This window comes from Haemaphysalis longicornis, unplaced genomic scaffold (assembly GCF_048455015.1).
Source record: "Haemaphysalis longicornis isolate Haplotype H1 unplaced genomic scaffold, Haemaphysalis longicornis Haplotype H1 scaffold_3, whole genome shotgun sequence".
Taxonomy (NCBI): Eukaryota; Metazoa; Arthropoda; class Arachnida; order Ixodida; family Ixodidae; genus Haemaphysalis; species Haemaphysalis longicornis.
This window is the reverse complement of record NW_027526335.1, coordinates 16,153,750-16,181,593: the sequence shown is the minus strand read 5'-3', so window position 1 is coordinate 16,181,593 and position 27,844 is coordinate 16,153,750. Positions and strand designations below refer to the sequence as shown.

The following is a 27,844-nucleotide window of genomic DNA, read 5'->3' as shown; positions in this document are numbered from 1 at the left end:
GGATATATCAACACACGTACAGTTAGGAACCCGGACGTCTCACTGCAGGGCGATTTCGGTATAAAGAGAGATTCTGGTGTGCCAATGATTGACTGAAAAAACAACAATGTTTGCAGTTGAATCAATTACAGGTTTGTCGATCTTTCTATCATTGTTTGCTAGTTGTAAGGGCCGTTGCACCAGGATCTTCTAATGAATTATTCCTAGACTGAAGACCCTAACCCTCATAACGATGCTCGTAATAAAGTTTATTATCTCTCTCTTTTCTTTTTTCTTCATTTTTGTTCTTCGAGATCTCTAAGAACAATTTTCCTAAAGTGTGTGCCTGTGTTTTTATTGTGCTTATTTTACGCATAATTATTATTGCGCAATTTTTTTGAAAGAATTCTTTCAGTAAACATAGTTTATGATTCCTCGCATTTCATATAATTTAATCCAATATTTGCACTAAACATGCTTTTAAATATTTTCTTGAGTAGCGACTTCCTGTTTTTTTTTTTTTTTGCAAAAGTGTAGACTGCGAGCTTCAGTGATACCAATTAGCCGTGGTCACTTTCAGCTGGTACCACTCACGAGTACCGGTACAGCTCACGAGCGCCACTTACCCCTCAGGACCGGTGAGTGGCGCTCGAGAGTGATGAGACATTCGCGAGGGGTGAGTGGTGCTCACTGCGAGTGACGCTCACGTGTTAAGGCTCACTCACCACTCACTCGTGAGTCGTGAGTGCGTGGTGTGAGAGTGCACTCGTTAGTGAGCCTGCCAACATCTATAAGCGAACCATTTCTCGTCACTCTTATGTCACGTGTCATTTTACAAGCGTCGAAGTTCTTTTTTGTGTGCCAGATGTTCACACAACAGCATTGCCTCTAGTCAAACGGTGTTTCCATGGCGTCACTGCTGGAAAAAATGTTGAAAGACGCTCATTAAACAATGAGTATGGCGGGCGGGTCACAGTCATGGCTGTGAAATCCATCTCACCTGTACGCTAGATAATATGTAAGAATTCGTCTTACAGGCTTTATTCTGCTTTTCTGGTGACAAAACAATAAAGTAAACAAGGACCACCGAAAGTATTAGGCACTTTTAAAAACTTATTTTCACGCCCTTGAACACCTGAAAAAGCAGCATCGCGCTGCGTGATTACCGTCACTTTGAAAAGAGTTTCGGGCTACCGAAATTCAAGCATAAAACAAACTCGCCCGCTCCAAGAAGCTAACACAGAAAACAGTCAGACCGCTCCCAAAAATATGGGCAGCGCCATGAATACTATAAATCAGTCAAGATAACATTATAGGCTCCTATGCTACGCTAGAAATGCAACACATGCCAGACGGGAAGCTACGAATTATGCTTGATCCCCAAAGTATCTGTAGCACGTGCCCAAATCTTGCCCACGCGGCAGCTTTCAAATCGTATGCTTTCTTAGTGTGACCGATGGTGTTCTGTCGAAAAACAAATACATTTCCCCGTAGACCGGTTGGTCGACCGAAAAGTTCTGATAAGGTCTCCGGACACACGTCGCGTGCCTGACTGAAACCGGGCTTCCATTGTGTCGAAGCGGTTATTTGAAAACTGTGGAAAAGGAACGGCTCTAGATAAGAAAATACACGCATCAATCATGAAGGAGCGCAATATTATACCTTTATCTCCTAAATTACACATCGGTATACATTTGGATCGTTATTAGGTGCGCTTACTTATTGCTAGAAAAATCGTCGCATGGTTTTGTTCTTCGTTTGCGATTTGGGATTTTTTTCGGCTTGGCGACCGATTGGACGCACTTTTGGCGCAGTTTTGATGTGAGCAAGCTTTCGCGCTTCTCTGTTGAAGAGTGAGGCCAAGTTTAGCCGGATTTTGCAAGGCGGTTACGGTCGGTCACTCACACTGATTCCAGGGGAAAAGAAGCTTGGCCGAACCCAGCTCCTCTGTTTCTCCAGCCTTGCACCACTAGTGCAAGCTGCAGCATTTTTTTTTTACGTTTTATTAGCCGAAGAAAGACTATCGCCTTTAAAATGGTATAGTAAGGGTTGTGCATACGCATATGCCCCCTGTTCTCACACTCGAGCAGGCGCGAAAGCCGGCTTCGCCGTTATAATACCCTGTATGTGGTGGTGCACCCTTTACAGGCGGCGCAGAATTTTCCGCGGTATTTTTTGCTAACGCCACCGGACCAAGCTTAAGCTTAAGCCACTCCGCTGTTAAAAAAGCACTCACTGCTGCGTATCATTTGTCGCGGTCTTGCCTCCAGGAAATGAGACGCGTCTTTAAGAGTGCAAACAGCCGGTGATCAGAAGATCGAACAGGTGAAGCGCCATGAGGAAAGAGAGGCCGAAGTACATTCCATTCAGGGAGCCGATGGCACCAAGAACTTGGATATCCTGTTGGAGCAAACACGACGCCTCATGTAGCTCAGCAGCGAATTTGTGTATCTAGTGCCGTTAACACCATAAACAATAACAAGAACAAACACCGCAACATATGGACGTGGCCGGCAGAAAACGCAACAGAAGAGAGAAACCACCTCGTGTTTCATTTTCTGTCTTCCGGGGCCCTTCAGTTGCGCTGTGCAAGTTTCGTTCGTTTAGCTCGCGTCACCACTGCACAGTGCAGCTTATATGGTCTGTGAGTTCGCGGGTGTCCGTAATATTAGCGTATTTATGCTGTGCAAATATAAAACAATACTTACGCCGTACTTGGCCATAGTGCGGATGTTATCGAAGTTGGATGTTGCGAAATAAACGACGACTTTACTAAGGTTTCTGCAAGAAAATAAAACGTTTTAGCATTACGAAACATAACTTTCAATCGCTGAATCATTTCTCCAAAGAGGAATTTTTTTTTATTTATTTATTTGGAGAAGAAGTTATTTATTTATTTATTTATTTATTTATTTATTTATTTATTTATTTATTTATTTATTTATTTATTTATTTATTTATTTATTTATTTATTTATTTATTTATTTATTTGAGATTCGTCCGCTGCGCTGCTCTCTGAGTTTATTATTGTGGTGCTTAAAGGATTGCGCTGTTAGATAAGAAACGACTTGTCGCCTGTTATGCTGCCCGCGGGCTATCTGGGGCCAGCGGGCCCACCGCCTGGGTCGCTTCTCGGCCTGCCTACCGGAACTGCTCCTGACGCAATAGGCTTACCGGTCATAACCTCTGCAGCCTCAGCCGGGTACTCTGCGCAGCCTCCTGCAGGTTTGACACAGCCTTTTCTACCTCACGTCATGTCGACTGAAATTGCACCTGGCGCGCTGCCTGTAGGAGTCGGGATGCAGGCACAGCCGTTGGTTGTGCATGTTGGCTCTCCCCGTGAAGATGCGATGGCGGACTCAGTGTCGGTTTGTTCTGCTTCTTCTGGCACCGTCATTTATTCACCCGCTGATGGTGAAGAAATGGATGCTGCCGACGGTAGTGAATTTCAACTGGTTCTAGGTAAACGACGTCGACGGAGATCGAAGGGTTCCCTGCCCATCGGGGACAGCAACACTCCGGTGAATGTACTGAAGCACGGCCTCACTGTGATACTCAGACCAAAAGATCCTAAGCAGATTGTCACTCGGTTCAACCCAGTACAGCTGAAAGCTAGCTTCGAACTCGTGGCCCCCGACGGCGTGTTACAGCTGCGGCCGAATCACAGGCTTTATCTACTTGCGGTTGACACGAGAAACATCGACTCTACAGCATGTTTATTGAAGATCACCACTCTCGTGGGCATCGCTGTTGAAGCCTATGAACCACGCCCGGACACCTGCGCCGCTGGAGTCATCAGAGGCGTACCGCTAGAGATACCGAGGCTGAAATAAAAGAGCACCTGCTACAAAGAACGCCAGTGAAATCAGTACGTCGCTTGGAAAAAACGTCGGAATCAATTTACGTCGTCTTCAACACTGACACAAAGCCTGAACATGTTGTCTTGGGCTTACACTCGGTATAAAGTGTATGAATACACAGAAAAACCGAAGCAATGCTTTAAATGCCAAAGGTTCGGGCACATAGCTGGCACATGCAACCGCAAAGTCCGGTGTGCCCGGTGCGGAGCCGGCCATGATCGTACTGACTGCAAGTCCGACGAAATACGATGCTCCAATTGTCGACAAAGTCACGAAGCTGCCAATGCCTCCTTTCCACCCCTCCGCCAAGAGAGGACCATTTACAAGTATAAGAGTCTGAACAAGGTTGACTACCAGGCAGCAAGAGAAGCTGTCATTACTAGTGAAAGCTCCAAACACCGTGGTACCAAGATGGCCCAAGGGAAGAAACAAAATCAACAACCCAAGGTGGCTGCAGTCGATGACTTTGCCGACTTCCCACCGCTTCCGTCTCAGCAATTAAACAATAGTGGAGCCTCAATCGCCTCATCTGCTCCTTGCGTGGATTCTGCTACGTAGACTTCAGCACCACTACGGCTGGCGTGCAACGGTCCTCATCGAACTCCAACAAGCCGGCAGCAAGAACAGCCCACTCACACCTCAAGCTTCTCATGGCAAGTGCTGTTGAATGCTGTACGGTCTCTCTTGGCTCCTTTCACGTCTCCAGTGGTGCGTGCCATCTTAACATTACTTGATGTAGTTGCTCCTTTCATGCAGCAATGGCATTGAACGCTGGCACCACAATGCGGCTACAAAATGTCCGGCATCAGGCTACCATATTTCAATGGAATGCCTGCGGACTAAATTCCCGAGTATCTTATCTCCGGCAATTTGTCAACAAGCACCGTTTCCCAATAATTGCAATATCTGAATCCAACCTGCGCGCTCAGGTTCGGATTTCTGGCTATTCGCTCTTGGAATTCTTGACTGACAGGGGACGAATCAGAGTCTTGTTGGCGATTTGAAATTATCTGACCTTTGTTGTTCACAGTGTGCCCTCGCACTCTTCTAATGAGTACGTCGTGGCTACGGTAAAACACAATGACGTGAAATTTACAGTCATCGCAGGCTACATACCACCCCGAGCGAACTTTGACGCCAGGCGTCTGCACTCCATATTGATCAACACGCCATCACCGCATGTTCTTACGGGTGATTTCAATGCACATCACCCGGGCTGGGGCAGCAGAAAAACAACACCTCGGGGGAACCGCCTTCTAAACATCGCTAGTGATGCCGGATTGCACATCCTAAACACGGGCAGCGCCACATTCTTCCCTGGAAAAACATCAAGTGCTTTGGATGTGACAATGATTTCTGTCTCCATGGTGACATCCGCGTCGTGGTTTGCTGATGTGGAAAGCTTTTGCGGTGACCATCTTCCAACTTACACAGTAATCAAGGGAATTGGTGTTCCGCAAAAACTCACAGCGTGCAGCACGAATTGGGCGAAGTTTAGAGGTATCCTGGAGGATGGCAGTGCGACTTTTACTACACATGAAAAGTTTGCTGACGCTATCTCTAACGCTAGGGCTGCGTCCGAGAGACGTTGTTTGCTTCCCAAAGAAGTACAAGCAGTAGACAGTGAGTACGAGCGCCTTCGCGCCCTCCGCAGGAGAGCAGAGCGGCGAGCACGCAAGGCGTCGTCTCCGGACGACATTCGAGCTGCTAGACGTGCGCAGAAACATGCCCAAAAGCCCATCCGCAAGCTCGCTAAACTGCGCTGGAGCCAGTTCTGCTCTCGGCTGGCTCCACGAAAGCCACTAACACGTATATGGCAAATTTTTCGCACCTTAAGAACCCCGCCAAGTCCACTTCACCCGTTCTCGACGGTTGCTCTTCATAAGGGCGTTAATGAAGTGAGTGTTGCCGAAAAATTTTGCATGAAGATCACCACTCCGCCCTGCAACGTTGTTATCTCGGAGGTGTCCGTGTTTTGTCACTCCGCCACAAATGCGACGCTGATGGATGAACCTTTCACCATTGAAGAGCTCACCAGGGCGTTGAATAATCTCAATTTTTCTTCTTCCCCTGGCGCTTATGACACCACGTATTGGGCTCTACGCCACTTGGGCCCAAAAGATCTTCATCAGCTCCTCTCCATGTACAACGAATCGTGGCAGAGAGCGCGCCTTGAGGCCAGCTGGAAAGTCGCCCGGATCGTAGCAGTCCTTAAACCAGGCAAGCCGGCAACCGATATAGATTCATACCGGCCAATTGCACTTTTAAGTTGTATTGGCAAGGTGATGGAGAAGATGGTGTTAGAACGGCTTGCTTGGGATCTTGAAAATCGAGGCGTTAGATTTCTGGATTCAGGAGAGGACGAAGCAGCACGGATAACATACTTTCCCTGGCGGCGGATATCTCGCGACAAAAAGCAGCTGGAAATATCACCATAACTGCCTTTTTGGACGTCAAGGCAGCGTTTGACAGCGTGGCACACGAAGCTATCCGAAAAGAGATGACGTTCGTAGGGCTGCGAGGACGTATGTTCCAGTGGCTCTGCGATTACCTACAACATCGGTACGTCTATATGGTCACCAGTGATGGCACAACGACCGAGCATCCTGTCACACATGGAGTTCCTCAAGGCGGTGTCTTAAGTCCGACTCTTTTCAGCATATGCCTTATACGCCTGCCAAAGGTTCTTCCCCAAGGCGTCAATATTTCGCTGCACGCAAATGACATCTGCATCTGGGCCTCAGGCAAAAACCGCCGAAACATTCGTGCCGTACTTCAGAGAGCGATCCTGACGATGCGAAAGTATCTGAGATGCTGCGGGTTGATCTTTTCCCCTCAGAAGTGTGCAGCGATTGCGTTCACTCGGCGTGACGTCTCACGATATACGCTCAGTGTAGAAGGTACGCAGATACCCTATGTCAAATGCCACAAATTTCTCGGCGTCGTCTTTGACCGCTCAATGTCTTGGACTCTCCATATTCGGCAGTTGAAAGAAAGGCTTTGGTCTTTTGTGCGCATTTTGCGCATGCTGAGTGGACAATCTTGGGAATGCTCCGTGTCCTCTCTTCTTGGGCTCTATCAAGCACTCTTTCTCGGCCTTTTACGCCACAGCCTGCCGGCCCTGCATCAACTGTCTTCTGCAAATCTGAAGGTCATAGATTCAGTGCTGGCGAGAGCTCTACGCGTGTGCCTGGGTCTTCCCAAATGCACGTCGACAATTGGAACACTGCGGGAAGCTCGGTGCCTCTCTGCGTCAGTGCTTCAACATCAAGAGTGCCTTCGAACGTCTCTACGCCACGTCACTCGGTGTCATGCGCATCATCTGGCAGCCATCACTGCATCGCATGTAAAAGACTTGCTTCCAGCAAATTTCCAGCGACCTGTGAAGCCAGCATTGCCACCGTGGATACTCGCACCATGGAATATAATAACGACAATTCCGGAATAAGCAAAACGTGGTCCATGCCCGCACCTGCACTGAAGTTTTTCACACTTGAGTATTTATTTACCGCATACGCAAACCACACCCACGTTTATGCGGGCGGCTCAGTGACCGCATAATCATCTGCCATTGGCGTGTGGATTCTGTCGGTCCAGTGCACAATCAGAAAAAAACTGAGCCATAAAACATCATCCACCACTACTGAGCTAGCGGCTGTGAGGGCTGCCCTTCATTTCATTGGTGCACATCATGCTCGACGTTGGGTGATCTTCTTAGACTCACGGGGTGCTTTGCAAGCTCTAAGAAGGCTGCCCAACCACTGCAGTCAGCTTGTGTGTGAAATCAGTGAAATCCACACAGCGGTAGTGCGCGCGGGCCATCACATCGTGCTTCAATGGCTTCTTGGTCATTGGGGAATGCAAGGAAATATATCTGATGCAGCTGCCAGCGCTGGCCACTCTCTGCGTAACACGACACAGCTTCCTTTCTCTCAAGAGGATGGTTGTGCCCTTATCTATCGAACTGGTTGGAGAGAGCAAATGTTGAAATGGCAGCACCCTCGCAGTGGATATCCACCTCTACATGAAATTGACCCTTTCTGTAAATTCCGTGTTCCACCCGACCTAAGCAAAGCGTCTGAAGGTGTACTGCATCGTTTGCGTCTCAACGTGGCTTACACCCGAAGCTTCAAGTTCAAAATAGGGTGGGAGGAATCACCACTGTGCCCCACGTGCGCTGATTGATTGATTGATTGATTTTGGGGTTTAACGCGCCGACGCAACGCAGGCGATGAGGCGTGCCGTAGTGGAGGGCTCCGGATTAATTTTGACCACCTGGGGATCTTTATCGTGCGCCGAAATTTCGTACACACGGGCGTTTTCGCTTTTCGCCTCCATCAGAAAAGCGGCCGCCGCGGCCGGGAATCGAACCCGCGACCTCGTGCTCAGCAGCGCAACGCCTTAGCCACTGAGCCACCGCGGCGGGTGCCCCACGTGCGCTGTGCACGAGACTACCGAGCACTTGTTGTGTATATGCCCGCGATTTTCCGCTGCGCGAGTTACAGAGGCGAGCTGCCTGTCTCGTGTTCGACGTGGAGCAAGCCTTCAGTTGTGTCACTTCCTTGGACCCTGGCACAACAACAATGACTCATTTTTAGGGACAAAAATTCTTCTGCGTTTTTTGCGAGATTCAGGACTGGACAAAATTTGTAATTCTTCCATTGTGCGCATGGCTACGTCTGTACGCGTTTGCGTCGTCATGTACGCTTTGACTCCTTTTTCTTGTTAGGCGCTCTGCGCTTCCTGGGCTCTATTCGCTCATTTTTTTTTCTTTTACATAACTTTATTTCGAGTTTTTTCCTTGCACTTCATTGCGAGCCATTTTTATTTAACTTTTGATTTCTCCCTATTGCTGCTTTCCCGATCTCTCACATTCACTTCACCGCATTGTAATCATCCCCATCTAGCGTAGCAAGCACTGCCGCTAGCAGAGCTGACCTCTTCAGCCCACATTAAAGAGTTCTCTCTCTCTCTCTCTCTCTCTCTCTCTCTCTCTATATATATATATATATATATATATATATATATATATATATATATATTTATTTATTTATTTATTTATTTATTTTTTTTATTTATTTATTTATTTATTGTTAACCCTCCTCGAGGATCGTTACAGGGACGGAATATATAAGTTATGAAATCCGTCATCACACGAACAAGACGGCCAGCGGCTTAAAGAATAAGAAACAGGCGGAAGAATGCCCTTAGTGACTTCAAATTTCTCAGAGTAGTTCATAGAAACTAAGTACTGTAATTGAGTTGAAAAGAAAATTGGGCTAATTGGTGTCTGGAAATGGAAATCCAACTCCACAGGCCTCGGTAATTCCAGACGAGCACGCATCCCCAACATCATGGTGGCCCCTCCCCACGGCAATGCGGCCCCATAGATCAGCGGGAGTGGCGGAACGTAGCCACGAGAGCCAGTCCACCTTATCCGTGCAGCAATTTCGCATGCACAACAACATAACAACATCGGGATAGCTAAGGTTCCCTAAAATGTTTACTTGGACTTTATCATTCGCTCGCCCACCGATTTTCGAATGGCGTCCAACGCACCGAAGCAACACCATGACTCGAGGTACCACCAGGGGATTCTTACTCTGAGCCAATCACTCATATACGCGGGCGTTTATATTTGGCCTCAATTCAACAGCGTCCTCCTGCTCAGCCTAACTACGCCACTAAACCGCCTTGGCGGGTGCAATCGCATCCCATGACCTGTGCATAATTTACATCGTAATCATCCAGATTCGAAACAGTTACCCTATCTTGATTTTATGAAATATTCAGTTTAGCCAATATGAAACTTCCCTCGAGAACCGTCCTGGGAACAAGACTCACCTTTGCAACATGTCCGGACCGTCAGTTTCCTACGAGTTAAAAAAAAAAAAGAACAGCTAGGTTCAAAAAATGCACCCCGTTCAACATTAAAGAACAGTGCCCCCCAAAATCCGCTTTTCGATTTCGGTTGCCTCGGTGACTTTGATATTATTCCCGCATGGTGCACAAGCAACGCACGTGCCTGAAAAACAGCTCCAGCATCAGCTTAGGTTGCCTTCTCCTGCCCGTCTGCCCCGAAGCCGCCCCTCCTTGACCGAAAAAGCAGCCGCAAGAATTGTAGACATTCTTACGAAAAGAAGAGAATGTGCGCGAAGTGGCTTCACTGCGACACATGGTTGCAAAACTGCAAGAGACTCTGTTTTTTGGATTTCTGGGTATTTATTGCAGGACATTTATGAGATCCTCGGACGTCGCTTCTCCTCTGAAGGATGTTCAACGTGCGGACCTCAGTTTAGAATTAGTTCGGCACCGCCGTTGCACAAACCGATTCTTCTTAAGCCACGGTTCGGAGTATAGATGGTATTCACTGAAAAGTTTAGCTGTCAATTTCTTCGCTTGGCAACACTGGAAACGGCCACAGACATGGCCGAAGCGCCACATACATGGCGCGGCTTGTGCCACTGCACCCGCACGCTGCAGAAAAAAAAATCACGGCGTGCGTCGTCTGCTCCGTTTCAACCCGATTCTCAACGGTGGTGTGAACAGAGATGTTATTAATCGCATTCATATCGGAGTCGAGAGATTACTTTGCGTTCGGTGGGGTAGAGTTCGGAACGCCCAATACACATCATATGCTTAGCACGGACAAGTACCGCCATACCGCGTAGCCCGACGTAACCAGTGACGATGCACTCACGTGGTTGCCTGCATGCGTGCCTCGCAAGTGAAGACAACCTATACGCTGTTTTCTGCGACAGAGTGCGGACTATTCGTCGCCAATCCATAGGCAAACGCTATCGCATCTTGCGGAAAGGCAGCGCGGGCGGCATTTTCCTACGCGAGGTTTTGTACGATATATGATTTATGCCGACTAAGCCACAATTTGTCCCCTTGATCCTTCCTGTGGATTAAAACTGATGCTTCACCATCGTATAGCGTAAGCCCTTTTCAGCGAGAATACATGCAACTTTAAAAATTTGCGGTTTTTAATTGCTCTGCACTGCAGAAGATTCAAGGGCTATTTCTAGGGCTACACCACTGTAGCATCAAAAGCAGACAAAATTTTGAAATGGCATAACACTGAACAAATTTTACACGAGCGTCACTGCGCATGCCTCACCAATCTTCTAATTAGCGAGACTCATAGAAGGGATTAATGGGCCCATGTCTTGCATTAATTAGGCCCGTTTCGATGTCTGCAATTCTTTATGCATAGCAAAAAATAGTTTTCTATATCAGTAAATTGTACCGGATACTTTTTATTGGTTTGTTTAGTTATTCGTCATTTAAGCAATGTAGAAAAAAATATGAAAAAAAAAACGTTTTTAGAAGACAGCATGCAGGAGTGTATATCAGAAACAATGAGGCTTCCAAGCGTGCTGACCCAGTGCACTGGAGGACATTTTTTATTTTTATTTTTTTGCTTCTTAATGAGGAATATTTAACACGGCGGCCCTCGTCATAGTGGTAACTTGAATAAAACCTTTCATCGCATACCTTGTGAAACAATGTTGAATGTGCTGGTGGACACTAAACGGCTTCTTTTTTTTTTTTTTTGTATTCTGTAGTAACTGGCTAATTTAAATACAAATGCAGCTATAAATGCAAATCTATCCCAGGTCCTAACCAGTGACCCCAACACAAGCAAAACAACGAGCGATTTGAACAGCCTTTATTGTTGGAAGGATATATATCTGCTCCAGGATATCTGTGAGATATGCTTATGACCACGCATATGTATCAAGCTTTTTTTTTTTTTTTTGAACTGCATAGCATGCAACTCATCCGACTATTGCATACAACCGTTCGTAGTTAACTACTGCTGCAAGATCTCGCCTAAAAGCGTATAAATACGCAATGATGGCTCTCACTCAAACTATTTAGGGATAACATTCACCGAGGCATGCATTGGAGGCTTAACTTTTCAGCCACATAATAGAATTAAAGCTACTGATCTTTCTCGAAAGAAATCACAATTTCTTAACGCACCTAAATTTGGGATGGATGGAAAGGACTTTTTTGTGTAAATCCTGCAGTAGGTAAAGCCCGGTTGACGGGCCGACCTCAACGTGGCCTAAATTTGAAAGGGGTTGATTTGGAGCACACTTAGTAGATATTGTTAGAAATGCGACAATGATTGCTAAACCCTGGACTGCTCCAAAAGAGTCCTGAAAACTTCAGGCGACTCGTCATGCCTATGGACAAACGCTTTTGCGGCCTTGTTAAAACTGTAGTGTTTAAGCCAAATGTGCTTCACGTGGAGCGTATAGGATCAAGGAGGCGGAAGCGTAGTTGCGGGGGTGGGGGGCAGAATGATCAGAAGCGCTATATGCATGCTCATTTGCGCTGCCGTGGGGGTCGGCAGTGTCCTAAGGACGAGAAAGCGCACAGACAAAACACCTTATTATCATAAAGACCGAGCCAAAGACCGAGCCTTTGATCGAAAGTATAAATTATACCCAATCAAAAAAATGACTGACGTTTTTACCAGCCAACTGCTAAGCGCATCGAGCTTATTTATTTTATTTTCACGACTGCCTCAGCTTTTTTGAGCACCATGTGGAAGAAAATAAAAGATAAATGTTATTTTTCCTCGTCTGCCCCCTCCCGCGCGTGCCGATTTTTTTTATAAGGTTCCCTGCCTAGGTTATTTGAGCAAAAAAATGTGCGTTTCTTTTTGTCTCCAGCGCAACGCTTCTCTATCTTGCCGGCGAATATTCTGTCCCGGCAATATATTCCTTCACCGATTCCCCTCTGGCCTAATCTTCCCCGCAAGGAAGTTGCTCACCCAGATTTTCTATGAATATTTCAACATTTCGTAGCCCTAATGCTGTGTCGAACTAAAGGACTAGCCAACATTTTCACAGGGAAAGTGTAAATGCATCCGCTCCACGAAAAGCAATTAGACTCCAACTGAACCTTGTTAGTCGTGCGATGGCAGGAAAATTGCTGAGTTTAGTTAGTTCTTGTTTCGAAGGACTCGTTTCAGGACAAACATCATCAACATAGATTGCTTGTAGCCTTATTCGTGTTTTGGGCCCGGTATACTAAGGGTACAGTGCCTATTTTTCAGTAGAGATGAGGCAAACACGAAACACATACGCAAACAACTTCTTTGATACGAAGGCAGCAGTATTTAGGATTGGCGAACGAGTGCGGGTATTACTTACATCTTCGGTAGCAAAAGGAACGTAGGTGACCCTCTTTGCGTACGTGATATCACTGCAAAGGTTTCAGAATGAATTATTGTAGAAGCGTAACGCGCTTTTTTTTTCTGGCATCTTAGTATTTTTCTCGTGATAATGCTGGGCGCCGAATAATTGCTTCCCTAACATCATTATTCAAGCGTAATTCCCGCCACTTTAGACGCCGTTCTAAGTGAACGCGCCAAGAGACAAAGGAAATTCTTTGCTTTATTTCAATCCACTAACGATATTAACTAAAGGCAACGTGCCTAATCCGCAATAAACTTCAAGTAAGCTGTGCCCTCTATATAAAAGCTGTAAATCATGTAGGTGTGGCTTAGAAGCACCAAATGTGGGTTCAGTCATTGCTGATCAAAGTATATTGATTATGTCACAATATCGCAATTCTCGTTTACGTATACTTTTAGACTGCGCTTAAAAAAGTGGGTTTCTGTTTGAACCTGGAACTTAATGTCGCGAAGCCACAACCAGACTGTATTGCCTCTATCAGCTATTTCCACATTATTTTTGAACAAGTTTGGTTCAATAATCTATTAACGATACAATTTACAACCAACTGTCTGTAAACCGATTAACTACTTTTTATTGCGTGGCGACGCTGCTAATGACTAGATAACGGGGAGGCGCTCGTGTCGCAGGCAAATCAGGGCCGCTGGCGTCACGCGAAAACCGTGATTGGTCAACTGGAGGTCCGGAACGTTTTCATTCGTCGCGAAGCCTGCCGCGTGGCGCTTTGATCCTGACGTCATCGTTATTTTGTGGATAATGTGTGCCGCATCTCAGGGCCGCCGCTAGGCTACCGGGAGAGAGCATGTGTGCGATGGTTGCGGTACTGTCTAACAGTGCAGGGCGCTCTTCCGAATGGTGGTTCTTCTACGAGTGCGGATGGTGCATCTACGTCTTCTTCTGCTCGTATATTGTTTTTACTTTTAAAGGCGAGGCTTTAGCATGCCCAAATATTTTTTTACAGAGATATTCGCGTTTGCGCTGTGTGAAAAGAAAATTGCCTCGTGCTTTGTCTAGTTGACGGTAAGTACTTACTAGCAGCTTCTGTGGCACTGGCAGATTTCCTGGACATTCCGTCCCAGTGTGACATTGTGAAGGCAGTGTCGTTTGTTGTCATCTCCACTGACATCATCCTTGGGTGGATTTGGTTCGTCTGACTCCATTTCCCCGGCACTTTTGCGTTTCGCCTTGGTAAACACGGAGTCCCAGCGGAATTTGTCCAGGTTCACTCCGCGAAGGACGTTTCTTGCGCAGCACCTGCCACCCTCTGCGAGTTCGATAGCAAAATTGTTTTTAAAAGTGTTCAGTGGTGGCTTTATTTTTATTAAGGTACAACCTGTTTGATGACATCAAAGGAGGCAACCATTTTCAATCGGGGCACACGTGTAATGGTATTTTTTTTAGTATTCCGCAATACGTGCGCAAATATTTTCTCCTAACAAAAAGGAAGAAAAGTTGAGACAGTCACTAAATATCGTGCACATAAAAGAACGTTTTCAGTAATGTCTGAGTAAAATCACCGTACAACATTTTATCTCTCTTTTTACTTTAAAGAAACACTGTTATAAAAATGTTTGGTTGCTTTAAAATGGTCTGCCCCTTACCCTATCCAATTATTTACACGCTCAAAAGCAAAGTGCAAATCTGGAAACCAGGGAAGGCATTTATGAGATCCCGCCCCTGTCTACCGGCTTCAGATATTCGGTTCCCAGCGTGAGCGCCGGTGCATGTTTACGGAGACCGAATAAGGGCGTATCACTAAGATCTGTTCGGCGAAATATTATTAAAGGCATCTGAATTCCCTCTAAAGTTCTGCGTGTTAAATCATACGCGTCGAAACCAGATGCACAATTAATGTGCGCGAACAAGGCAGAACCAAAGAAAAAGAAGCCTGGTGATTAAAAAAAAAGAGTAAAGTGCTGCTACGTGCCCCCCTGTCTAACTACCCCTAGGGCCTTTTCGGCAAAAGACATAAACACAAGTGCTTGACCCACCGTTTTTCTCACAAACAGGTGGAATGTTTCCCTTCACGGCCTTCGTTTCTGTGGGCCACCTGTAGCTTTGACATTGGCAGAGCGCGATCGTGATGAGCTGCAGACATGTCTGCATGCAGTCCTGGAGGGGAAAAAAATAGCATTCTTATTCAACGTCTCTACCGCCTCGATGTCCCTTCTGCGCCTCCCCCACTCCCGCCAATCTCCAGCACCTAATTTGGCACTGTCCGAAGTTCGTGCGCTACAGAACCTTCAAGCCTCCTCCAAATACAGCCTCTCTTTACATCGACCCTCGTACACTGGAACCCTCCATGCTGGCTTTAATTGCACACTTTTCCCTAAAAAGCGGTCTAGCGCGAGCAGTCTAGAGTCGTGAGCCTGCTCTCCTCACCCCACGCGGCCTCTTCAGCATTCTTAAGGAGCCCACCTGTTTTGGGTCGAACTGTACCCATTTAAGATGTCCCAAGTTACAAACCCCCCCCCCCCCTTCTATTTCCCCTTCCCCCACTTGACGTAGAGTCTTCCTGCCACAATAAAGGCTACCTCCTCCTCCTCCTTATTCAAGGCTCGAATCACCGCGCTTGCGATAAAGTTTTTGTTTTGATTTTGTTGGCGTCCTATTTTTAAGCCGGTTAAGCCCAATGGGACAGGCATACCATCACAAGACACACTTCAGCCATTACAGCGTCCATGAACACGAAGCGTGTATAGTCAGGCATGCTTTCCTACAACAATCACCGGTGGCACGGTTCGTGCATGTCAGCATTTTTAGTTCAAATGAAGCCTTGGACACAGTTAAAGCTAAACACAAGTACAGCCGGTAAAAGGCTTGTCTATAACACAGCGTTCGTACTTTCAGCCCTATCCTGCCCCGCCGGAGCGGGATTTGAATAAAACTACTGCGGAATTCTGAAGTCTTAGCCCTTCGCTTTCGTCTCCGACATGTTTGGAACGAGTATGTTTCGGCAGTTTTCGGATGTAGCTGGTTGAAGTTGAAATCGCTGTTATAGACAAGCGTTTTACCGGCTGTACATAAACCGAGGTTTTTTTTTATGAGAAAAGCACATGTGTACTGCACTGGTTGTTACAGAAACAGAACGTTCTAGGACACCTAAACACCCCCTATGAAAGCGTTAGTGTTGAATTGTGGAACGCATATTGGTGTAGACGGTTCAAAGAACAACGCTGTGTGCACCGCACTGATGAAATCCGTACAAGTGCAACGTGGAAAGGGGCACAGTCATTCCATGCGCGGTAATGACGCGGTTCTTTCAACAAAACGTGTCCGGTTTAGTGCAAGTGCCCTCTCATTTTCACCATCGTCATACTTTCTCCTTTGCGACATCTCCTGCTTCTTTTGGTTACTATGACTGAGAGGCTTCGCCAGTCGCCCTCGTTAGCCCTACATACGCGCTATTAGCGGGAACGTGCTTTGCTTCTCCCCTAATAGCTGCTTGCGTAATTTTTACGCCTAAGTGTTTTCTATGGTACTGAGTACGTCTCTAACAACCTTTTCTAAACCACAGGCAACAACCAATAAGTAATGCCATGTTTTGTCCTTTTGAACCATTGATATGCGGCGTTCCAGAGGTTCCATTCTCGCATGCCACTCTGAAGGAACGTGGTTCGAATGCCACCAAGGGCAAAATTTATTTAACGTTTTTCCAACCCATTGTTTACTTTGTAACATGGGTTACTTTGTTCGTAGTTGTTTCTCTGAAAAAATTGGCGTCACTTCGACAATTCGTAGACCAGATTTTTGTATTTTTGGAGTGGTCGGCCATTTTGTGCGCCCTATACGTCAGATTTTCGATCAACATAATTAATGTTTCCGCATCAACAAACAAACTAATCTGTTTTAAAAACTATGTAAAACGGCGAGACAACTGAAAAAGACTGTAATGCGCGATACTGCAGCCTGACCAAAAAGTGCTGAAAATGGGACACAACAAGGAAGAAAACGACAACACAGACGTCCATCCATCATACATACTCACTCTATCAAACGAGACAACCGATTACTCACGCGGAAAATCTTTTCCCGGCTGTGCATATATCTACTCAGCATAGCTTGAACAACCGTCAAAAAGATCTCCTACAGTATATCCTTTCAAATATATACCAAGTAACATTTTGTGACCCACAAACATGGAAAATGAGTGCTTCTAAAGCCTTGTAATAAACCAGGAGACAAGGTTCGTGCTTTCGAAAGAGAAAATTTATTATATGCTTACGAGTGGTTTGAGCATCAACAATTGAGAAATGCCTGCAGGAAGTATTTCAACCAAACTCGTTCTTTAACATAAGGAAAAACATCGGCAAACACAGGAAAACAAGTGAGACACAGGAAAAGTCAGATACGGGCTTCGTACTTTCATGCGGTGCTGGTCAGTGCGAACGCCTTGTTCAGCGTTCAGCAAATGGCGGGGACGTCATACAGTCAAACCCGGCTATAACGAACCCGGATAAAGCGAATTATGCTATATATCGAACAAAAAAAAATTCAGTTACGGAAATACATGGGAAACATATTCCTTATAACGAAGTTCACATCCGATATATCGAACTCCGCGCGCCTAGAATGGTCTCGGAGCGGCGATTGAGATGTGGATTGGTCGCAACCACGGAGCAAGAGCCGCGACTGGGACATTGCGCCTTGCACGGAGTGATGTGACGGCCGGCACTTTTCGTAACTATTTCCGACGCGTGGGACTTACGACGGAACCCGCCCAGTCAGCGAGTCCGGACCGAGACAGCAGCATCGGTGAACTGTGGGAAGAGCTCGCCAACGTTGCCGATGATGTCGCGAGTGAAAGCCGTCGGATGCTTATAGTGAAGCGCTTTCGGCAGTCGATGTGCTCCGCCAATGCTTCCTCGATTTTGGAGAACGCTGACTCGTACTGCTCCAAACAATGTTTCGTGTAGAGAATGCTATGTTAGTTGTAGCCGCCAAAACGAAAGTGAAAACAAAAATCACCGCTTTTTTTTTTTTGGAAAGTAGGCAGTTAAGGCGGAAAGAAGCTTTATTAATTGCAAAAAATGGATTGTTTTGGGTATGGTTAATGGCCACTTTACTGTGTTCGTTTCTGCATGCGGGGATGGTGGAGTTGAGGAGAGGGGGGGGGGGTGGCTACCACGCAATGCGAACTCGTAACAATAAGCTCGTTATAGCCGGGTTCGGCTATATCGAACTATTGGATATATCGAACAAATCGCGGTGCATATTGCAGTTCGCTATAAACGGGTTTGACTGTACAGCTTCCGCTCCCTGAATGCAGGCTGTCGGGAGGCCGAGAGCTTGTGCAACCTGCGGTCACCCCTCGCAAGAGTAAACCTTTCGCCGTTTGCATGAACCGTATTTATCTCCGCGCGCAAGCCAACAGTTGCAATGGCCAGCGCACTTATTTAATTCTCTCCTTCTTTTCTCTCTTCCCCTCTTTCGCCGACAGGCATGCGTCAGCGAGAGTTTTTGAGTATCCGCACTACAGGAACTTTGATCTATTCGGTAATGCAGGTGACAGGACTAAAGGTGGCCTGAGGAGTAAGAACGAAGTCTCTGCTTGATGGACAGTGCACAAGAGGAGGGGAGGACCAGCACTAGTTTTCCCCTCTCCACTTAATATTTCTGCGTTTTAGAGGTTTATAGACGGACAAGCACAAAAACTGGTAATCTAATTGTTTCAAAATGCTCGCGTACACCTACCTTCTTACTGTACTTCTTAGCGCCGAGCGACGCGTGGAAGGCCAAATGCCGGGGCCAGTCACGTGAGCACGGCTTCTGGTACGGTTCGGGCAGCCCAGTTTGAACAAACTGCATGGAGGCCAGAGCTTGACATGCATGCCATGACAGCATGTCCTACGCATCAAATAGTTCGCACATGGTCCCACAATGGCCACATGGCTCCACCAACCATCCGAAACTTCCATGCATGACCGTACGACCCTCAGTTTCAACAAAGAAACGCACGCTGATAGCTGTTTTTAGCATGCCTTCAAACCTGCACCCCAGGTACCAAAGGCTTAAAATTTCAGTTGACAGGAAAAGTGCGCTGCCTATTTTGGAGAGAGCTTACGCAACACTGCAATCGGCTACATCCCCCCGCAACTGCAAGTCGCAGGACAAAGATCTTGTTGCAAATAGGACTAAGCTATTATTGTCACAACGTCCAACTTTTTTTCTCGTTAACGTTCTTCGGTGATGTTTTAAAAGTTTGCCACAGTGGACGTAGTATAAATTTCATTTTTGTTTTAATTTGTATTTTTTTTTATTTTTTTAATACGTTCGCCCATACGTTTTCACCATTACCATGACAACCCACGGGTGGCAGTAGCGTCTGAGACGGCGACATTTCAGCATGTTTCTCGTGCTCAATGTAAGAAGTGATTTGTGTTATTGACAGAAGGATTGCTGTCTCTCAAACTGGCTGCCACTTCGAGACCGCATGTTAGCACTCACCAAGGTGAGACCGATGTATGTTGTGTAGCCCGGAGGGGCAAAGACTGCGTCCGTTTGAGGAGTCGGGCTCGTGCCGGGGGTGTGTATGAGGGCGATAAATCCAACTTCGCCGACTGCGGGTAAATACTCGTGCTCTTGAGGATTCAGAACCAGTTCCATACCTGCATGGGCAGGGGAGCTTCAACTTCACTCTTGGCCTCATTGCTGCTGCGACAGTCGTAGCTGAACCGTATACGATGCGGGCGTCGAAGCTTCATCATCATCATAATCATTATCACCAGCCTATCTGCACCTACTGCAGGGCAAAGGCCTCTACCATGGATCTACAATTATCCTGGTCCTGCGCTAACTGCGACCAATTTATCCCCGCAAACTTCTCGATCTCATCTGCCCATCTAACTTTCTGCCGCCCCCTGCCACGCTTGCCTTCTCTAGGGATCCCCTCTGTTACCCTTAATGACCAACAGTTATCTTGCCTTCGCATTACATGCCCTGCCCACACCCATTTCTTCATCTTAATTTCCAATAATATGTCGAAGCATATGCAGTGCGAATAAAGATATATTATTATTGTAGCGGAAGCACCAGACCCGTTGGGTGTTTTTGGATAGTATCCGCCAATTTGTAGTTTTCTGTTTTGCAGCGAAAGCCCTTGGGCGGACTCCCATCCACCCATAAAGTCGCACAGTAACGCCAGAACGATCGTTCTATTTGCCATCATCTTCATCAACAGTTGCGCGGAATTGAAAATCGCGCATTAGTACATATTGCAAAGTCAGATTTTGCTTCATTCCAGCTACGGGCTGCATAAGGAGCTCGTCATACTACGTCAAAGAAGTTCTGCAAGCTCAAGCTGAGAGGACCCTCCGCTTATAGCATGAGCATTGTGGCGTCCTTTACGATTTTGTGGCGCCCTTTACGATCATCCGTTTCGCTCCCGGAGGAAAATTAAATTCGCGTGCATATATCCTCTCCCCTTTCAATCGCGCCCGACAAATCCACCAACTGAATCCTAATTAGGACACTTGGTCATCTTTCTCGTTATTTTGTCTTTTTTTCCAGTATTCATACCCAGGCATTTTGCAACAACGGCGTAGTTGTTCTTGTATTGACTATATTCTCCACACGTCACTTTGACAAACATTCATGCAAATTACGGAGGAAAAAAATAGGTGATTGTCATATTTCTATTCCTGTAGTATGCACGCGCTTCATTTACAGCTGCCGCACAGTATTTCATATCACGTAACCATTTCAATCAGTCTGCAGGGACTCATTCCTACGCCAGGAAAGAAAATGGGCCGAGTAAGCGCCAATTCTGAGGTTGGCCAGCATTTGGGCAACAGAACATGGTACTGCTAATTTTGGTTCATTGACTCTACAGCAGCTACAAAAAAACCTTCAAAAAACGTTAACGTGGCAAAGCTATTGATGGAGTAAATTCTCCTACGAAAAGACCACACAAAAAAAATTCCCCCGCATTTCCCCGAGGGGGAGAATGTGAAAGTGCGAATGCACGGTTGTCGGCCCGCTTGCGGCGCTTGCGCTCGGCCCCCGCAGCCCACCGCCTCGCCGCCTTCTCTTCCATCTCTTCCATCGGGTTTGTAGTATCACGTGTACACCACGCAGTTATCAAGCCGCTATAACGCCGCTGAGTCGCCAACGCACGCCGCTGACGACGTAGTTTGAATGCGTTAAAGATATAAGGCGCGTCACTAACACTGATATCACCGTCGCGTCCGTGGCTTGGTCGGTAGAGCGTCGCGCTGCGGCCGCAAAGTCCTCGGATCGAAACCTGGCGCCGGATGCTGTTTCTTTTTTAAATATAGAGAAGCACTGCGGACGCCGCCGCCGCCGCCGCCGGCGGTGGATGGTTTGGGGTCGCTTATAAAGTGCATTCGCACTTAAAAAGAAACATAAATGTGCGTTGTTAGAGCACGGCGAATCGGCTAACGGCAAAAGAATGTGGCGAGAAATGTGTTTAGGCGGTGTCACCCCTTGATGCTCAATGTTGCTCAGGAACAACAACTCAAACAATATTGATTTTCTCCCGCACTATGTGGTTCTTCCGACATTTAACACCATGTGTTCCCAAACAAAGGTTCCTGGACCTTCAAAAATTAAAAAAGAGAGGGCAGCACGTACTTCCGTGCGCTAAAAAACAAGTCTTGTTTATGCGTGTTATCTCGCATCGAGCCCGGCGGCTCAATGCATGGGCTAGTGACAGGTAAGCGAAATTGTGCAATTTTGTTGCTATCGCAAATGATAGCAATACAAATTTTACGTTTATGGTCGTCACTTGAACCATAATTCATGCTGGTCAAGGTAGCTTTCTTGTTCAACTGATATATGGAGCAGCAAGTGCCCAGTTTTGCCCATGTGTAACACCTCATTGTATCCGTCCTAGTAAACCAATCTTTTTACTTCATATTTGTGATATCGGATGTCTTTTTAGGTCATAAAAATGTTTCCACAATTTAAAAAAAAATTCAGTTTTGGACATCAAAGGGTTGCTTTAAAAAGGTCCACTTGTAATTAAATTACAGCTGAAGCAAGTGTTATAGCTCCGTTGGAAGTTAGCCTTAAGGTATCCTTGAAGAAAGCTGCGACTTGAGAAATTGCTAAAAGATCTCACGTCTCTTATTCCAGTTTTCCGGTTCAGTCTCCGAAACATCTCTGAGACTTGGTTCTTGTGAAATAAATCGTGGTTCGTGAAAGGTGAAGCAGCCCTTCATGTCGCGTTCCCAGACCCTGGAATTAAAATGGCAAAGTAAAGTTTTAGGGTGATTACAGAAGAATGCGAGGTTTTGAACAAATTTGTCGGTGGCTGAAAAGGAACTTTGAAATCTTTTTCTTGGTTGGTCCTGCCGTTATTATCGGCCATGCGAACCACGCGTAGGACTTTTTTCTAACATGTAGTATGTACACCAGGTACCCAAGGCACCTATATATAGGCGACGCATAAAATATGGTTCGTTATCCACGCGCTTCTGCAATAGCTCGCGACTACACCTGTCACTTTGAATTGTGCATGCTCTATAGGAGTGTCACATACTTCTGCTAAAGATTTCAAATTTCCACAACCGGCAAAACGTTTAGTCAGACTCAAGGGGTGCGACGAAGCATTACCAGCATGTGTCTGCATGATGCTTCGCTGCAGCAATAGTCCCTGTGGGATTGTTTCAGTGATTTAACACTCTTGCACTGCTGCTTTCTCTGCGCGCAAAACCAGGCCCAAATTTTCGCCCGATGACAGGGTTTAAAGGCGCAAGAAATACTCGGACACTAGAAGAAAAAACGAGCAAGACAAACGAAGCGCCCGATGCTTTGCCACAGAACTTATGTGTGTGCAATGGTGCACGCTTTACAGGGGCGTTGCAAAATTTTGTTGCAGACTCGCTTGTGCGCAGAAGGCATTCGTGTGTTACTGTTATGTTTTCACATGCTGATGGTTTTCCCCACCCATCAAGGCTATGTACATCAAGACTAAAGCCTTGTATACATGGACACAACGAGGGAGAGTTGAGTCGAGAAAAACAGTTTTCTTTTTCTACTCAATGCACCCATGTATAGAGCGGGCGTGGTGAGTCGAAAAGCCGTCGGAGCCAGTCCGTTCGACTTACAGGCAGGGTATGGGTTTACGCGCTCGTCGGGCTGAGTCAGCGGGCCGTGAGGAGCTGAATACCGTATTTGCACGAAAAAAAATCATTTTGACGCCGACTTTACTGCGCAGATGTTAAAAAAAACATGACACCACGTACCTGGAAGAAGGATATTTTATTTGACGCTGCAACTGTCACAGCCAAAATTAAACTGTGCTTCATAAACTTGCTTACTTAGCTCCTAGTGGTAATAAAACTATAGCGGGGAGCATTAAAGCTGTTTGCGATTTCCAGTGTCTTGACCTTCATAACTCTGCACTTGAAGGGCAAATTTCAGTACTAGAAAAATGTGTAACAGCTGGCCAAGTTATGTCGTTCAGGAATTAGTGCATCAAAATTGTTGAAGGATCATTCTTTTATTTGATTGAGTTGGATTTTCGGAGGAACTCGTGTCAATGGCAATGCTGTAGGTCGCTTTAAAGCCTATTTCGGTTTTGAGCCCGAGTGTAACGCGCACACAAAGTTTAAGGCTAACATTTAGCAAAAAAAGAAGTGCGGTAGCTCCTTTTCCAAGAATACCTCCAGTCCCCCTCGCCTCGGTTCTTTGGACGCAGTTCATATAATATATACGTGGGAGGGGTCGAAGTAGATGAACCCACCAGTCGACTCAATCCTCCCTCGTCGAGTCCATGTATCCGGAGCTCAACAATAAGGGGCTCCAGGTTCGCCTTCCGGATCAACGAGCAAATCTACCGCTAACGCCTCTTTTTCTGTATTCCCCACACCAAGAGATACATCACAATTATCAAAACAGTCATCGGTACCGGGTGACTATCAAGGATTTTAACAATGTTGCTTAAGAGACTAGTTTCAAAAACTTTGCGCTATGCGAACACTAGACGCAACCACGAATAACGAACAGGAATTTTCCACTATGACCGCTATACATATAGCGGTTATAGTGGAAAATTCCTGTTCGTTATTCGTGGTTGCGTCTAGTGTTCGTTTGTGTTTGTGTTAATGTAGTCGGCGTGCACGTAAGCTTTATTCGTGTTTCGATTCAGTCATTTGTACCTAGCTTATATTTTACCTAATTTTATTAAATGGTTGCTCTGTGGCGAGGCTTTGACTCAATTTTTTCACTGGTGCCGGTGAAGACCAACCCAAGCCCTCCTGGCTATCGGTAGACAATTGTGTGTACGACAAGTTGCGATCTGCCCAACTTGTGATAAACATTTGCAACACTTTTTTTTTTTCAGAAAGCCTGATGCAGACGTTTAATTCAGGTCATCATTTGGGACCACAGTGTAGTAGTAATAAAACTTCATTTTGCCCAAATGTTGGTGCACTGAGTCATTTCCACAGTCGTCCGGACACAGGGGCTCGGGATATTTTGGGAGCTGGGTGTCTTCGGCCATTGGGCGAGGGCCTCTTGCACGAAGGGAGCTGGGCTGGAGGGTCCAGACTTTCACTCGGGAAGAGACGATAGGTTATGGAGAACGGGGTGAGTGCTTCTACCTGATGTCAGGACATCTGGACGTGGTCGCATGATATGAAGAAGCGAGGCTCTTTTTATTCAACAGAAGGGGCAAGCGTCCTCAAATTTCTCATGGTATATGACGAACGTAAGAGGGGGAGTGCGAAGTGATAACGTTTGAAACTGCCTGGGCAAGGGGCGGTATTCTCGTGTTTTGTCCGTTTTGTGTCTGTTTTGAGCAAGCCCTGATTGGCTAAAAGCGAACACCCGGATGTGACGCCATGCAAACACGGCGGAGCTATGAGCTGCCAGAGTTACTCAATATAATTGTATATATCCAGTAACTCTGATGAGCTGCGGCTTCTCGGAGCAGACGATTTGGAGCAGACGATTTTTCGTCGCCTTGTTGTTGGTTCGCTGGCGGAACAATTAAAACATAAAAAATAGTTTGAAATAGGTTGAGTCGTTTAAAATGTGCTTACAAGAACAGTTGCGCAAAAATCAACCCAAAGCCCGCATACAACTGAAAGTACGTCACAACAAAACGGACGCAAAACGGACGTTTTCAAGCGGACAAACACGAGAATACCGCCCCAGGTCTGCATGCCTGCCACTGAGCGATGGACGCGGGAGAGAGTCTTATCGCCTGATATCTTTGATGCAACAATTAATTCTGTCGCTTCTTTTTAGTTATGCATATGTGACAGTGTGCCATGCCATTTTGGACGCTAAATTTGGCTTCTGGTGCACAAGATGCTTCTTACTTTTCAACGTTGCAGTCGCTGTGGAAAAACTGACAATCCACGATCATATTTTTCCTCTCGAAGAACATTGTTCTGAGCTTTTGCGGGTCTTTCACTTCCAGCTCCGCCATAGTTGCCTCCAATCTCTCAGAAATACGCAGGAGCTCGCTATCGCTGAATTCCTGAAAACCGGAAAGCAAACTGTAAGATAATGTAAATGCAATACTATTCATTATTGACAACTTCAGTAGCATTAGCAGAATGAGCAAATGTTAGTCGTTTACTGCCAGACAAAGCTCCTAATAATGTTTTATTGCTCCTACTAACTTTCGCCGAATGTGGTTATCTGATTTCTGCTTTAAAAACTCAGTCTCCACATGATTTCAATGTCATAATGCTTTTATCGCTTCTGTTCAGGTGCATATCGAATGCGCTTCTAAATGCAATTATTTTTTCAGTTTGAGCTTAAATGTTATCTGCCAAGCAGGGGTGCTGGTAATTAGATTCAGAGTGTATTTGGGGACAGACTTCACCCCAATGTGCCATAGCTTTATGTAAAACGAAGACGCAGGCAAACGTCATTTCCTTTTCTTTAGCTTCCGGTAAAGGTGCATCCCCCGAAAGCTTCTCCGAATCTGCCTCTACTATCCGCTTATTCATATTTCGCTTATTCGACTATCTTCACCGATTCTTATTCCTGGTTGTTGGTGGCTGCATCTATCTTTCCATGGCTACTTGATTACGTCTGCATTTTCTGTTTGCATTGTTCACAAATTCTTATTCTGTTTACATTGTTCTGTTCTGTTTACAATTCTGCTTACATTGTTCACAAATTCTTATTCCTGGTTGTTGGTGGCTGCATCTATCCTTCCATGGCTACTTGATTACGTCTGCATTTTCTGTTTACATTGTTCACAAATAAGCACCGTGCATTTAACCTTTCGTGTGTGCTGCTGTTCATTACCCGGGCCCCTTTGCCTTTAAGCTTATCAGGGCTGTATTGCTCCCCATAAATAAACCCATTCACAGCTCCATACTCCTGAATGCGTTACAGGAACGCATTAAACTTTTGCTAATGATCGCGGTCGCTTCCACCCAGATGCATTCACCTAAATAAGTGCTAGGCTTGTTGCCACTCTTTGATCATGTTGTAACCTGATTATTAAAAACTCTGATGAGCACTCAACTTGGCACAGAGTAACCAGGAGCTGCTTCCTCAACACATGAATCATTTAATGGAAGCGCGCATAACAAGCGCCAAGTGCGGCGTGTTTTGATGAGGACAAGACTGTTCAAAATATTTTCTTCATTTACGATTCGCAATCTTACCGATATTATTTTCCCGTCACGTGAGTGCACCACGAAGACAAAAAGGATTGCCGTTTTTGTGACTACAGAATGCACTCTGGAGGGGCCCGGGGTACGCACCCGGGGCACGCACATCGCCTGGCGATGGCATGCAGCTACGTAGGAACAAGGCCGGTCTTCCCTTTTCCCATGCAGCATTAGTGGAATTGCGGACGCCTTTTAACAGCGCATACTTCTTCTGCTGTACACATGAGGTGATTCAGCAACCCGCAGTGTCAATACCAGCTTGCCACTTAAAGGGACTCAGCAACACTTTTTTCAACTTTTTTTTAAATCTTAAATGTTTCCAAAACGTAGTCCCCCATTGCACCCAGTACTTAGATTAGGGGGTCGTAAAGTACCTCAGCCAAAAATTACTGCTCTATGCTCATCAGATAACTTGGAAACTCGCTCAAAATATTTTTCTCTCGTTCCCTGTGTTGACGTTCTTCGACGGCCCGAATTGCGTCATTGAGGCCATTTAGCGGCTGTCGGCCGGTTTTCCTTCAGTTGCAGCAATGAACGCTTTTCGATAGCAACTTTAAAAAAAAAGCCACAAAAACAAAGGAGAAATGGAAGGCGTATCTGGTGCGACGAGCAAATCACGCAGTGCCGCTCCGTGCTGGCGATAACTGTAGCTTTCGCAGTGCTTCCAGACGTGAACGAAAGAGTGAAAGCGCTTATCGAAATTGTTGCAGGGTCCTTTTAAATCTTCGCGCTAATCAAGGTGCAAAAAAAAAACACGTTCTCACAATGGAGGAGGTGCAGAAGTCCGATTCGCTTGCAGCCGAGCTCTCTTCTCCGGTTCTCCCATCCCGACAAGCCACACTTCGGTTCATCGGGCTGACGTTGCAAAAGCTGATGTCCGGGAAGGTGAAAGACGAGTTGGACGACGTTTGCAGGGAGACCGTGACGTCGTACGTCAGGTAGCCTCCGATGGCGCTGCACCAGCCGGACATGGTCAGGTAGCAGAAGAATATCATGACAGCAACCCAGGCCAACCTCCGCCACGGGCTGCATCGCCGATCGCACACCACGTCGAGACCGACCACGGGGGACTGCTGAGCCAAGCGGGCCACGTATCTGGATGCCGCGGAGACAAGCGCGCGACCATCGCCGGCCGGCAACGCTTCTGAAGACGGGTCCATTTTGTCGCCCTTGGACTGAGATG

General features: G+C 46.3%; 1 protein-coding gene across 2 annotated transcripts; it reads right to left on the bottom strand.

Moving 5' to 3' along the window:
* On the bottom strand, positions 1-27,844 carry LOC144174024 (FMRFamide-activated amiloride-sensitive sodium channel-like). 2 transcript variants are annotated; one of them, XR_013323419.1, is made up of 12 exons: positions 27,426-27,844; positions 25,348-25,508; positions 22,140-22,255; positions 19,505-19,665; positions 18,752-18,859; positions 15,049-15,169; positions 14,090-14,321; positions 13,013-13,064; positions 9,684-9,712; positions 2,688-2,760; positions 2,216-2,379; positions 1-898 (listed from the first exon to the last, which is right to left on the bottom strand). XR_013323419.1 is itself a non-coding variant. In XM_077702425.1 (11 exons), exons 1-11 carry the CDS (start codon positions 27,819-27,821, stop codon positions 2,266-2,268), a joined length of 1,563 nt encoding a protein of 520 aa, XP_077558551.1. In that variant the 5' UTR covers positions 27,822-27,844; the 3' UTR covers positions 1,058-2,265. The 2 variants fall into 2 exon arrangements, 1 of the variants encoding a protein (XP_077558551.1); XM_077702425.1 differs by lacking the exon at positions 1-898 and having other exon boundaries at positions 1,058-2,379.